Source organism: Hyla sarda, unplaced genomic scaffold (genome assembly GCF_029499605.1).
Source record: "Hyla sarda isolate aHylSar1 unplaced genomic scaffold, aHylSar1.hap1 scaffold_1007, whole genome shotgun sequence".
NCBI classification, from domain to species: domain Eukaryota; kingdom Metazoa; phylum Chordata; class Amphibia; order Anura; family Hylidae; genus Hyla; species Hyla sarda.
In genome coordinates, this window is record NW_026607626.1 from 52,501 (window position 1) to 67,456 (window position 14,956).

General features: G+C 54.5%; 1 protein-coding gene across 1 annotated transcript in view; it reads right to left on the reverse strand.

Moving 5' to 3' along the window:
• LOC130298580 (BICD family-like cargo adapter 2) overlaps positions 1-14,956 on the reverse strand; it is an 85,274-nt gene that overhangs the window by 41,064 nt on the left and 29,254 nt on the right. Inside the window, exons 2-5 of the mRNA XM_056551353.1 lie at positions 8,748-9,051; positions 4,687-4,902; positions 2,677-2,793; positions 20-166 (exon numbers count right to left, since the gene is read on the reverse strand). Of these exons, the coding sequence (XP_056407328.1) occupies positions 20-166; positions 2,677-2,793; positions 4,687-4,902; positions 8,748-9,038 (771 nt within the window). The 5' untranslated portion in view covers positions 9,039-9,051. The remainder of the gene's footprint in view (positions 1-19; positions 167-2,676; positions 2,794-4,686; positions 4,903-8,747; positions 9,052-14,956) is intronic.

Sequence of the window (14,956 nt, forward strand, 5' to 3'; positions counted from 1 at the left end):
GCCCAGTCCCACCTCTTACCGTGGCCTCAGTCTCGCTCTGGTGTCTCTCCAGCTGCAGGACGCTCTCTCTCAGGTGATAGACCAGACTCTGGACGCTCTCATTCTCCTCCTGAAGATTCTTCACTTGGGATTCCAGATCCTTCTTCTTCTCCAGCAATAAAGTGTTCTACAGAACGACATGAGTGTGAGCTCACCCCACACTGCCTCATCATCACCCCACACTGCATCCTCACCACCCCACACTGCATCCTCACCACCCCACACTGCACCCTCACCACCCCACACTGCCTCATCATCACCCCACACTGCATCCTCACCACCCCACACTGCATCCTCACCACCCCACACTGCACCCTCACCACCCCACACTGTATCCTCACCACCCCACACTGCATCCTCACCACCCCACACTGCATCCTCACCACCCCACACTGCATCCTCACCACCCCACACTGCCTCATCATCACCCCACACTGCATCCTCACCACCCCACACTGCATCCTCACCACCCCACACTGCACCCTCACCACCCCACACTGCATCCTCACCACCCCACACTGCCTCATCATCACCCCACACTGCATCCTCACCACCCCACACTGCATCCTCACCACCCCACACTGCACCCTCACCACCCCACACTGCCTCATCATCACCCCACACTGCATCCTCACCACCCCACACTGCATCCTCACCACCCCACACTGCACCCTCACCACCCCACACTGTATCCTCACCACCCCACACTGCATCCTCACCACCCCACACTGCATCCTCACCACCCCACACTGCATCCTCACCACCCCACACTGCCTCATCATCACCCCACACTGCATCCTCACCACCCCACACTGCATCCTCACCACCCCACATTGCACCCTCACCACCCCACACTGCCTCATCATCACCCCACACTGCATCCTCACCACCCCACACTGCACCCTCACCACCCCACACTGCATCCTCACCACCCCACACTGCATCCTCACCACCCCACACTGCATCCTCATCACCCCACACTGCATCCTCATCACCCCACACTGCATCCTCACCACCCCACACTGCACCCTCACCACCCCACACTGTATCCTCACCACCCCACACTGCATCCTCACCACCCCACACTGCACCCTCACCACCCCACACTGTATCCTCACCACCCCACACTGCATCCTCACCACCCCACACTGCATCCTCACCACCCCACACTGCATCCTCACCACCCCACACTGCCTCATCATCACCCCACACTGCATCCTCACCACCCCACACTGCATCCTCACCACCCCACACTGTACCCTCACCACCCCACACTGCCTCATCATCACCCCACACTGCATCCTCACCACCCCACACTGCATCCTCACCACCCCACACTGCATCCTCACCACCCCACACTGCATCCTCACCACCCCACACTGCATCCTCATCACCCCACACTGCATCCTCACCACCCCACACTGCATCCTCACCACCCCACACTGCCTCATCATCACCCCGCACTGCCTCATCATCACCCCGCACTGCATCCTCACCCCCCCACACTGCATCCTCACCACCCCACATTGCATCCTCACCACCCCACACTGCATCCTCACCACCCCACACTGCATCCTCATCACCCCACACTGCATCCTCATCACCCCACACTGTATCCTCACCACCCCACACTGCATCATCACCACCCCACACTGCACCCTCACCACCCCACACTGCACCCTCACCACCCCACACTGCATCCTCACCACCCCACACTGCATCCTCACCACCCCACACTGCATCCTCACCACCCCACACTGCCTCATCATCACCCCGCACTGCCTCATCATCACCCCGCACTGCATCCTCACCCCCCCACACTGCATCCTCACCACCCCACATTGCATCCTCACCACCCCACACTGCATCCTCACCACCCCACACTGCATCCTCACCACCCCACACTGCATCCTCATCACCCCACACTGCATCCTCATCACCCCGCACTGCATCCTCATCACCCCACACTGCATCCTCACCACCCCACACTGCACCCTCACCACCCCACACTGCACCCTCACCACCCCACACTGCATCCTCACCACCCCACACTGCATCCTCACCACCCCACACTGCATCCTCATCACCCCACACTGCATCCTCACCACCCCACATTGCCTCATCATCACCCCACACTGCATCCTCACCACCCAACACTGCATCCTCACCACCCCACATTGCACCCTCACCACCCCACACTGCCTCATCATCACCCCACACTGCATCCTCACCACCCCACACTGCATCCTCACCACCCCACATTGCATCCTCACCACCCCACATTGCCTCATCATCACCCCACACTGCATCCTCACCACCCCACACTGCCTCATCATCACCCCACACTGCATCCTCACCACCCCACTTTGCACCCTCACCACCCCACTTTGCACCCTCACCACCCCACACTGCATCCTCATCACCCCACACTGCCTCATCATCACCCCACACTGCCTCATCATCACCCCACACTGCCTCATCATCACCCCACACTGCCTCATCACCACCCCGCACTGCATCCTCACCACCCCGCACTGCATCCTCACCACCCGCACTGCATCCTCACCACCCCGCACTGCATCCTCACCACCCCGCACTGCATCCTCACCACCCCGCACTCCTCCGCACTCTGGTCACCTCTCTCCGCAGACTCTGCAGTGCCGGTGTGAACTGTCCTCCTCTCAGCACCAGCTCCCGATTCTCTTCTCTTAGAGACTCCACCTGTAGAGCCAGAGACTTCTCCACCTGAGAGACCTGAGGAAACAGAACGGGGGACAGAAGGTTATGGTCTGTCCAGAGAGGTGATGTATCTAAGCCATTATGTGTGATACTCTTCTGAGATGTGTATCTAATCCTATCATGTGTGATACCCTGCTGAGCTGTGTATCTAATCCTATCATGTGTGATACCCTGCTGAGCTGTGTATCTAATCCTATCATGTGTGATACTCTTCTGAGCTGTGTATCTAATCCTATCATGTGTGATACCCTGCTGAGCTGTGTATCTAATCCTATCATGTTTGATACTCTTCTGAGCTGTGTATCTAATCCGATCATGTGTGATACCCTGCTGAGCTGTGTATCTAATCCTGTCATGTGTGATACCCTGCTGAGCTGTGTATCTAATCCTGTCATGTTTGATACTCTTCTGAGCTGTGTATCTAATCCTATCATGTGTGATACCCTGCTGAGCTGTGTATCTAATCCTATCATGTGTGATACCCTCCTGAGCTGTGTTTCTATTCCTATCGTGTGATACTCTGATGAGATGTGTATCTAATCCTATCATGTGTGATACTCTGCTGAGCTGTGTATCTAAGCCTATCATGTGTGATACGCTGCTGAGCTGTGTATCTAAGCCTGTCATGGCTGCCTCATTTGCTCTGTGTATACAGTGAACAGTCAGTATTAACCCTCTCTGCCTCACGTGGCTGACACCAGAGAACAGCAGTGGGTGGGGGTCATCCTCTGGGGCTGTAGTGAAGCGGCCGACCCCCGCCCGTCTGGATAGGACCCCCCCCCAGTCCTGAGGATTAGAGGAAGCTGAGCCGATCAGCCTGCGGAGCCGACAGATGTCCCCGCTGGATTATAGGATTTCACCATAAGAGCATTGTGTCCTCATTACTGCCACACACTAACCTCAGGGGTATCCAACCTGTATCTAAGTCTCTGCTCAAATCAGATTTGTTAAATTTTTGCTGGGTTTCTCTTTAAAGACTGAAATAACATCACCCGGTGAACTGTGTATCTAAACCTATCATGTGTGATACTATCCTATGAGTGGTGTATCTAATCCTATCATGTGTGATACTATCCTATGAGTGGTGTATCTAATCCTATCATGTGTGATACTATCCTATGAGTGGTGTATCTAATCCTATCATGTGTGATACTATCCTATGAGCGGTGTATCTAATCCTTTCATGTGTGATACTATCCTATGAGCGGTGTATCTAATCCTTTCATGTGTGATACTATCCTATGAGTGGTGTATCTAATCCTATCGTGTGATACTATCCTATGAGTGGTGTATCTATTCCTATCATGTGTGATACTATCCTATGAGTGGTGTATCTAATCCTATCATGTGTGATACTATCCTATGAGCGGTGTATCTAATCCTTTCATGTGTAATACTATCCTATAGATCGTGTATCTAATCCTATCATGTGTGATACTATGCTATGAGCTGTGTGTCTAATCCTTTTATGTGTGATACTGTCCTTTGAGCTGTGTATCTAATCCAGTCATGTGTGATACAATCTGTTGAGCTGTGTATCCAATCTTGTCATGTGTGATACTATCCTATGAGTGGTGTATCTAATCCTATCATGTGTGATTCAGTCTGCTGTTCTGTGTATCTAATCCTATAACGTGTGATACTATCCTATGAGCGGTGTATCTAATCCTATCATGTGTGATACTGTCCTTTGAGCTGTGTATCCAATCTTGTCATGTGTGATACTATCCTATGAGCGGTGTATCTAATCCTATCATGTGTGATTCAGTCTGCTGTTCTGTGTATCTAATCCTATAATGTGTGATACTATCCTATGAGCGGTGTATCTAATCCTATCATGTGTGATACTGTCCTTTGAGCTGAGTATCCAATCTTGTCATGTGTGATACAGTCTGCTGAGCCGCTCACCTGTAGCACCTGTTCCATGAGGCGCTGATTCTGCTCAGACAGCTCCTGCACGGCGCTGGCGCTTTCCCGGCCGCACTCCTTGTGCTCGGTCATGAGTTGTCGGATGTGTAGTCGCGCCTGCGCCAGGTCGCTCTCCAGGTCTGTGATTTGCGCTTTTAAATCTCCATCCTTTGCCTCCATTTTCAGGCGTAAAGCGTGCTTCTCCTGCTCCAGACGCTGCAACACAGAACAGGCCCCACATGAAACAGCAGAATAGTGAGTGCAGCTCTGGAGGATAAGACATGATGTAACTGCAGAATAGTGAGTGCAGGTCTGGAGGATAAGACCTGATGTAACTGCAGAATAGTGAGTGCAGCTCTGGAGGATAAGACATGATGTAACAGCAGAATAGTGAGTTCAGCTCGGGAGGATAAGACATGATGTAACAGCAGAATAATGAGTGCAGCTCTGGAGGATAAGACATGATGTAACAGCAGAATAGTGAGTGCAGCTCTGGAGGTGTCTGTAGTGTGGGGGTGCAGTCTGGAGGGGTCTGTAGTGTGGGGGTGCAGTCTGGAGGGGTCTGTAGTATGGGGGTGCAGTCTGGAGGTGTCTGTAGTGTGGGGGTGCAGTCTGGGGGGTCTGTAGTGTGGGGGTGCAGTCTGGAGGGGTCTGTAGTGTGGGGGTGCAGTCTGGCGGGGTCTGTAGCGTGGGGGTGCAGTCTGGAGGGGTCTGTAGTGTGGGGGTGCAGTCTGGAGGGGTCTGTAGTGTGGGGGTGCAGTCTGGAGGGGTCTGTAGTGTGGGGGTGCAGTCTGGAGGGGTCTGTAGTGTGGGGGTGCAGTCTGGAGGGGTCTGTAGTGTGGGGGTGCAGTCTGGAGGGGTCTGTAGTGTGGGGGTGCAGTCTGGAGGGGTCTGTAGTGTGGGGGTGCAGTCTGGAGGGGTCTGTAGTGTGGGGGTGCAGTCTGGAGGGGTCTGTAGTGTGGGGGTGCAGTCTGGAGGGGTCTGTAGTGTGGGGGTGCAGTCTGGAGGTGTCTGTAGTGTGGGGGTGCAGTCTGGAGGTGTCTGTAGTGTGGGGGTGCAGTCTGTAGGGGTCTGTAGTGTGGGGGTGCAGTCTGGAGGGGTCTGTAGTGTGGGGGTGCAGTCTGGAGGGGTCTGTAGTGTGGGGGTGCAGTCTGGAGGGGTCTGTAGTGTGGGGGTGCTGTCTGGAGGGGTCTGTAGTGTGGGGGTGCAGTCTGGAGGGGTCTGTAGTGTGGGGGTGCAGTCTGGAGGGGTCTGTAGTGTGGGGGTGCAGTCTGGAGGGGTCTGTAGTGTGGGGGTGCAGTCTGGAGGGGTCTGTAGTGTGGGGGTGCAGTCTGGAGGGGTCTGTGGTGTGGGGGTGCAGTCTGGAGGTGTCTGTAGTGTGGGGGTACAGTTTGGAGGGGTCTGTAGTATGGGGGTGCAGTCTGGAGGGGTCTGTAGTGTGGGGGTGCAGTCTGGAGGGGTCTGTAGTGTGGGGGTGCAGTCTGGAGGGGTCTGTAGTGTGGGGGTGCAGTCTGGAGGGGTCTGTAGTGTGGGGGTGCAGTCTGGAGGGGTCTGTAGTGTGGGGGTGCAGTCTGGAGGGGTCTGTAGTGTGGGGGTGCAGTCTGGAGGGGTCTGTAGTGTGGGGGTGCAGTCTGGAGGGGTCTGTAGTATGGGGGGTGCAGTCTGGAGGGGTCTGTAGTGTGGGGGTGCAGTCTGGAGAGGTCTGTAGTGTGGGGGTGCAGTCTGGAGGGGTCTGTAGTGTGGGGGTGCAGTGTGGGGGTGCAGTCTGGAGGTGTCAGTAGTGTGGGGGTGCAGTCTGGAGGGGTCTGTAGTGTGGGGGTGCAGTCTGGAGGGGTCTGTAGTGTGGGGGTGCAGTCTGGAGGGGTATGTAGTGTGGGGGTGCAGTCTGGAACGGTCTGTAGTATGGAGGTGCAGTCTGGAGGGGTCTGTAGTATGGGGGTGCAGCTCTGGAGGTGTCTGTAGTATGGGGGTGCAGTCTGGAGGGGTCTGTAGTGAGGGGGTCTGTAGTGTGGGGGTGCAGTCTGGAGGGGTCTGTGGTGTGGGGGTGCAATCTGGAGGTGTCTGTAGTGTGGGGGTACAGTCTGGAGGGGTCTGTAGTATGGGGGTGCAGTCTGGAGGGGTCTGTAGTGTGGGGGTGCAGTCTGGAGGGGTCTGTAGTGTGGGGGTGCAGTCTGGAGGGGTCTGTAGTGTGGGGGTGCAGTCTGGAGGGGTCTGTAGTGTGGGGGTGCAGTCTGGAGGTGTCTGTAGTGTGGGGGTGCAGTCTGGAGGGGTATGTAGTGTGGGGGTGCAGTCTGGAACGGTCTGTAGTATGGAGGTGCAGTCTGGAGGGGTCTGTAGTATGGGGGTGCAGTCTGGAGGGGTCTGTAGTGTGGGGGTGCAGTCTGGAGGGGTCTGTAGTGTGGGGGTGCAGTCTGGAGATGTCTGTAGTGTGGGGGTGCAGTCTGGAGATGTCTGTAGTGTGGGGGTGCAGTCTGGAGGGGTCTGTAGTATGGGGTGCAGTCTGGAGGGGTCTGTAGTGTGGGGGTGCAATCTGGAGGGGTCTGTAGTCTGGGAGTGCAGTCTGGAGGGGTCTGTAGTGTGGGGGGTGCAGTCTGGAGGGGTCTGTAGTGTGGGGGTGCAGTCTGGAGGGGTCTGTAGTGTGGGGGTGCTGTCTGGAGGGGTCTGTAGTGTGGGGGTGCAGTCTGGAGGGGTCTGTAGTGTGGGGGTGCAGTCTGGAGGGGTCTGTAGTGTGGGGGTGCAGTCTGGAGGGGTCTGTAGTGTGGGGGTGCAGTCTGGAGGGGTCTGTAGTATGGGGGTGCAGTCTGGAGGGGTCTGTAGTGTGGGGGTGCAGTCTGGAGAGGTCTGTAGTGTGGGGGTGCAGTCTGGAGGGGTCTGTAGTGTGGGGGTGCAGTGTGGGGGTGCAGTCTGGAGGTGTCAGTAGTGTGGGGGTGCAGTCTGGAGGGGTCTGTAGTGTGGGGGTGCAGTCTGGAGGGGTCTGTAGTGTGGGGGTGCAGTCTGGAGGGGTCTGTAGTGTGGGGGTGCAGTCTGGAGGGGTCTATAGTATGGGGGTGCAGTCTGGAGGGGTCTGTAGTGTGGGGGTGCAGTCTGGAGGTGTCTGTAGTGTGGGGGTGCAGTCTGGAGGGGTATGTAGTGTGGGGGTGCAGTCTGGAACGGTCTGTAGTATGGAGGTGCAGTCTGGAGGGGTCTGTAGTATGGGGGTGCAGCTCTGGAGGTGTCTGTAGTATGGGGGTGCAGTCTGGAGGGGTCTGTAGTGTGGGGGTGCAGTCTGGAGGGGGTCTGTAGTGTGGGGGTGCAGTCTGGAGGGGGTCTGTAGTGTGGGGGTGCAGTCTGGAGGGGTCTGTGGTGTGGGGGTGCAGTCTGGAGGTGTCTGTAGTGTGGGGGTACAGTTTGGAGGGGTCTGTAGTATGGGGGTGCAGTCTGGAGGGGTCTGTAGTGTGGGGGTGCAGTCTGGCGGGGTCTGTAGTGTGGGGGTGCAGTCTGGAGGGGTCTGTAGTGTGGGGGTGCAGTCTGGAGGGGTCTGTAGTGTGGGGGTGCAGTCTGGAGGTGTCTGTAGTGTGGGGGTGCAGTCTGGAGGGGGATGTAGTGTGGGGGTGCAGTCTCGAACGGTCTGTAGTATGGGGGTGCAGTCTGGAGGGGTCTGTAGTGTGGGGGTGCAGTCTGGAGGGGTCTGTAGTGTAGGTGTGCAGTCTGGAGGGGTCTGTAGTATGGGGGTGCAGTCTGGAGGGGTCTGTAGTATGGGGGTACAGTCTGGAGGGGTCTGTAGTGTGGGGGTGCAGTCTGGAGGGGTCTGTAGTGTGGGGGTGCAGTCTGGAGGGGTCTGTAGTGTGGGGGTGCAGTCTGGAGGTGTCTTTAGTGTGGGGGGTGCAGTCTGGAGGGGTCTGTAGTGTGGGGGTGCAGTCTGGAGGTGTCTGTAGTGTAGGTGTGCAGTCTGGAGGGGTCTGTAGTATGGGGGTGCAGTCTGGAGGGGTCTGTAGTGTGGGGGTGCAGTCTGGAGGGGTCTGTAGTATGGGGGTACAGTCTGGAGGGGTCTGTAGTATGGGGGTGCAGTCTGGACCTCTCACCTCTCGTGTCTCCCTCAGCTCCTCCTCCAGGGTTTCGCGGTTCTTCTCCAGGAGGTCGTTCCTCTCCAGCAGGGCCTTCCCCAGCTCGGCGGCCAGCAGCAGGTCCTTGTCCTTCCTCTCCAGGGCCAGGCTCAGGTCCTCCTCCCGCCGCTCCTCCTCATCCTCCTCCAGGTAGGACGGACGTCTTTCTATCAAGAAGGGGTAGAAATGTTCCTCCATGGTGGGAGAAGCCATTCCACCATCCCATCTGTGGGGGGCGCCCTCCCGAGTCTCCGCCTCTCCTGAGGTCATTGGATAGATAAAGCTGATGGGCAAAAAGAGAGATTTGAGAGAGCGCCCCCCAAAAACACCATGGACATCCAAATAATGATACAGCAGTATCATAGGGGAGCAAGTATCTATGACCACCCCCAAAATCTATGACCACACCCTATACAGAGCACCCCCAAAATCTATGACCACACCCTGTACAGAGCACCCCCAAAATCTATGACCACACCCTATACAGAGTGTCCCCCCAAAATCTATGACCACACCCTATACAGAGAACCCCCCAAAATCTATGACCACACCCTATACAGAGCACCCCCCGAAATCTATGACCACACCCTATACAGAGCACCCCCCCAAAATCTATGACCACACCCTATACAGAGCACCCCCAAAATCTATGACCACACCCTGTACAGAGCACCCCCCGAAATCTATGACCACACCCTATACAGAGCAACCCCCGAAATCTATGACCACACCCTATACAGAGCACCCCCAAAATCTATGACCACACCCTGTACAGAGCACCCCCAAAATCTATGACCACACACTATACAGAGCACCCCCCCAAAATCTATGTCCACACCCTATACAGAGCACCCCCCCAAAATCTATGACCACACCCTATACAGAGCACCCCCCGAAATCTATGACCACACCCTGTACAGAGCACCCCCCCAAAATCTATGACCACACCCTATACAGAGCACCCCCCGAAATCTATGACCACACCCTATAAAGAGCACCCCCCCAAAATCTATGACCACACCCTATACAGAGCACCCCCAAAATCTATGACCACACCCTATACAGAGCACCCCCCAATCTATGACCACACCCTATACAGGGCACCCCCAAAATCTATGACCACACCCTGTACAGGGCACCCCCAAAATATATGACCACACCCTATACAGAGCACCCCCCCAAAATCTATGACCACACCCTATACAGAGCACCCCCCCAAAATCTATGACCACACCCTATACAGAGCACCCCCCCAAAATCTATGACCACACCCTATACAGAGAACTCCCCGAAATCTATGACCACACCCTGTACAGGGCACCCCCAAAATCTATGACCACACCCTATACAGAGCACCCCCCCAAAATCTATGACCACACCCTATACAGAGCACCCCCCCAAAATCTATGACCACACCCTATACAGAGAACTCCCCGAAATCTATGACCACACCCTATACAGAGCACCCCCCCAAATCTATGACCACACCCTATACAGAGCACCCCCCAAAAAAAATCTATGACCACACCCTATACAGAGCACCCTCCAAATCTATGACCACACCCTGTACAGAGCACCCCCAAAATCTATGACCACACACTATACAGAGCACCCCCCAAAATCTATGTCCACACCCTATACAGAGCACCCCCCCAAAATCTATGACCACACCCTATACAGAGCACCCCCCCAAAATCTATGACCACACCCTATACAGAGCACCCCCCCAAAATCTATGACCACACCCTATACAGAGCACCCCCAAAATCTATGACAACACCCTATACAGAGCACCCTCCAAATCTATGACCACACCCTATACAGAGCACCCCCCAATCTATGACCACACCCTATACAGGGCACCCCCTCCAAAAAAATCTATAACCACACCCTATATAGAGCACCCCCAAAATCTGTAACCACACCCTATACAGAGCACCCCCAAAATCTGTAACCACACTCTATACAGAGCACCCCCAAAATCTGTAACCACACTCTATACAGAGCACCCCCAAAATCTGTAACCACACCCTATACAGAGCACCTCCAAATCTATAACCACACCCAATACAGAGCACCCCCAAAATATTTAACCACACCATGTACAAAGCATCCCCAAAATCTATGACCACACCCTATCCAAAGCACCCCCAAAATCTATGACCACACCCTTTATATAGCACCCCCCAAAATCTATAACCAAACCCTCTACAGAACACCCCCAAATCTATCACTGCACCACCCGAAATCTTTAACCACACCCTGTACAAAGCACTCCCAATTCTACGACCACACCCTATCCAGAGCACCGCCAAATCTATAACCACACCCTATCCAGAGCATCCCCCAAATCTATGACCACACCCTATCCAGAGCACCCCCCAAATCTATGACCACACCCTATCCAGAGCACCCCCAAATCTATGACCACAACCTATACAGAGCACCCCAAAATCTATGACCATGTGCTAAACAGAGCACCCCCCCCAAAATCTATTACCACATCCTATACAGAGCACTCCCAAATCTATGACCACACCCTATCCAGAGCACCCTCCAAATCTATTACCACACCCTATACAGAGCACCCCCAAATCTATGACAACACCCTATCCAGAGCACCCCAAAATCTATGACCACACCCTATCCAGAGCACCCCCAAATCTATAACCACACCCTATACAGAGCACCCCCCCAAAAAATCTATGACCACACCCTATACAGAGCACCCCCAAAATCTATAACCATACCCTATCCAGAGCACCCCCAAATCTATGACCACACCCTATCCAGAGCACCCCCAAATCTATGACCACACCCTATCCAGAGCACCCCCAAATCTATGACCACACCCTATCCAGAGCATCCCCAAATCCATGACCACACCCTATCCAGAGCACCCCCAAATATATGACCACACCCTATCCAGAGCACCCCCAAATCTATGACCACACCCTATCCAGAGCACCCCCAAATCTATGACCACACCCTATCCAGAGCACCCCCAAATCTATGACCACACCCTATCCAGAGCACCCCCAAATCTAAGACCACACCCTATACAGAGCACCCCAAAATCTATGACCACACCCTATACAGAGCACCCCCAAAATACATGCATTACTGAGTGCCCCCTCCCCCTCCCAGTGCCGCCTCTCATGTAGACAGTGCCCCTTCTCTCTCTCATGTAGACAGTGCCCCTTCTCTCTCTCATGTAGACAGTGCCCCTTCTCTCCCTCATGTAGACAGTGCCTCCTTCTCTCTCTCATGTAGACAGTGCCCCTTCTCTCCCTCATGTAGACAGTGCCTCCTTCTCTCTCTCATGTAGACAGTGCCCCCTTCTCTCTCTCATGTAGACAGTGCCCCTTCTCTCTCTCATGTAGACAGTGCCTCCTTCTCTCTCTCATGTAGACAGTGCTCCTTCTCTCTCATGTAGACAGTACCCCTTCTCTCTCTCATGTAGACAGTGCCCCTTCTCTCTCTCATGTAGACAGTGCCTCCTTCTCTCTCTCATGTAGACAGTGCCTCCTTCTCTCTCTCATGTAGACAGTGCTCCTTCTCTCTCATGTAGACAGTACCCCTTCTCTCTCTCATGTAGACAGTGCCCCTTCTCTCTCTCATGTAGACAGTGCCCCCTTCTCTCTCTCATGTAGACAGTGCCCCCTTCTCCCTCTCATGTAGACAGTGCCTCCTTCTCTCTCTCATGTAGACAGTGCTCCTTCTCTCTCATGTAGACAGTACCCCTTCTCTCTCTCATGTAGACAGTGCCCCTTCTCTCTCTCATGTAGACAGTGCCTCCTTCTCTCTCTCATGTAGACAGTGCCTCCTTCTCTCTCTCATGTAGACAGTGCCCCCTTCTCTCTCTCATGTAGACAGTGCCCCTTCTCTCTCTCATGTAGAGTGCCCCCTTCTCTCTCTTTCATGTAGACAGTGCCCCTTCTCTCTCTCATGTAGAGTGCCCCCTTCTCTCTCTCTCATGTAGACAGTGCCTCCTCTCTCTCTCATGTAGACAGTGCCAACTCCTCTCTCTCATGTAGACAGTGCCCCCTTCTCTCTCATGTAGACAGTGCCTCCTTCTCTCTCTCTCTCTCTCTCTCTCATGTAGACAGTGCCCCTTCTCTCCCTCATGTAGGCAGTGCCCCCTTCTCTCCCTCATGTAGACAGTGCCCCCTTCTCTCTCTCATGTAGACAGTGCCCCCTATCTCTCTCATGTAGACAGTGCCCCCTTCTCTCTCTCATGTAGACAGTGCCCCCTATCTCTCTCATGTAGACAGTGCCCCCTCTCTCTCTCATGTAGACAGTGCCCCCTTCTCTCTCTCATGTAGACAGTGCCCCCCTCTCTCTCACATGTAGACAGTGCCCCTCCTCTCTCTCATGTAGACAGTGCCCCCTTCTCTCTCTCATGTAGACAGTGCCTCCTTCTCTCTCTCTCTCTCTCTCTCTCTCTCATGTAGACAGTGCCCCCTTCTCTCTCTCATATAGACAGTGCCCCCTTCTCTCTCTCATGTAGACAGTGCCCCTCCTCTCTCTCATGTAGACAGTGCTCCTTCTCTCCCTCATGTAGACAGTGCCCCCTTCTCTCTCTCATGTAGACAGTGCCTCCTTCTCTCTCTCATGTAGACAGTGCCCCCTTCTCTCTCTCTCATGTAGACAGTGCCCCCTTCTCTCTCTCTCATGTAGACAGTGCCCCCTTCTCTCTCTCTCTCATGTAGACAGTGCCTCCTTCTCTCTCTCATGTAGACAGTGCCCCCTCTCTCTCTCTCATGTAGACAGTGCCCCTCCTCTCTCACATGTAGACAGTGCCCCTCCTCTCTCTCATGTAGACAGTGCCTCCTTCTCTCTCTCTCTCATTCTCTCTCTCTCTCTCATGTAGACAGAGCCCCCTTCTCTCTCTCTCATGTAGACAGTGCCCCCTTCTCTCTCTCATGTAGACAGTGCCCCCTCTCATGTAGACAGTGCCCCCTTCTCTCTCTCATGTAGACAGTGCCCCCTTCTCTCTCTCATGTAGACAGTGCCCCCTCTCTCTCTCATGTAGACAGTGCCCCCTTCTCTCTCTCATGTAGACAGTGCCCCCTTCTCTCCCTCATGTAGACAGTGCCCCCTTCTCTCTCTAATGTAGACAGTGCCCCCTTCTCTCTCTCATGTAGACAGTGCCCCTTCTCTCTCTCATGTAGACAGTGCCTCTTCTCCCTCATGTAGACAGTGCCCCTTCTCTCTCTCATGTAGTCAGTGCCCCCTTCTCTCTCTCTCTCTTGTAGACAGTGCCCCCTTCTCTCTCTCATGTAGACAGTGCCCCCTCTCTCTCTCATGTAGACAGTGCCCCCTTCTCTTTCTCATGTAGACAGTGCCCCCTTCTCTCTCTCATGTAGACAGTGCCCCCTTCTCTCTCTCTCATGTAGACAGTGCCCCTTCTCTCTCTCATGTAGACAGTGCCCACTTCTCTCTCCCATGTAGACAGTGCCAACTCCTCTCACATGTAGACAGTGCCTCCTTCTCTCTCTCTCTCTCTCTCTCTCTCCCTCCCTCATGTAGACAGTGCCCCCCTCTCTCTCTCATGTTGACAGTGCCCCTCCTCTCTCACATGTAGACAGTGCCCCCTTCTCTCTCATGTAGACAGTGCCCCCTTCTCTCTCTCGTGTAGACAGTGCCCCCTTCTCTCTCTCGTGTAGACAGTGCCCCTCCTCTCTCTCATGTAGACAGTGCCTCCTTCTCTCTCTCATGTAGAGAGTGCCCCCCTTCTCTCCCTCATGTAGACAGTGCCCCCCTTCTCTCCCTCATGTAGACAGTGCCTCCTTCTCTTTCTCATGTAGACAGTGCCCCCTTCTCTCTCTCATGTAGACAGTGCCCCTCCTCTCTCTCATGTAGACAGTGCCTCCTCTCTCTCATGTAGACAGTGCCTCCTTCTCTCTCTCAAGTAGACAGTGCCCCCTTCTCTCTCATGTAGACAGTGCCCCCTTCTCTCTCTCATGTAGACAGTGCCCCCTCTCATGTAGACAGTGCCCCTTCTCTCTCTCATGTAGACAGTGCCCCTTCTCCCTCATGTAGACAGTGCCCCTTCTCTCTTTCATGTAGACAGTGCCCCTCCTCTCTCACATTTAGACAGTGCCCCTCCTCTCTCTCATGTAGACAGTGCCCCCTTCTCTCTCTCATGTAGACAGTGCCTCCTTCTCTCTCTCTCTCTCTCTCTC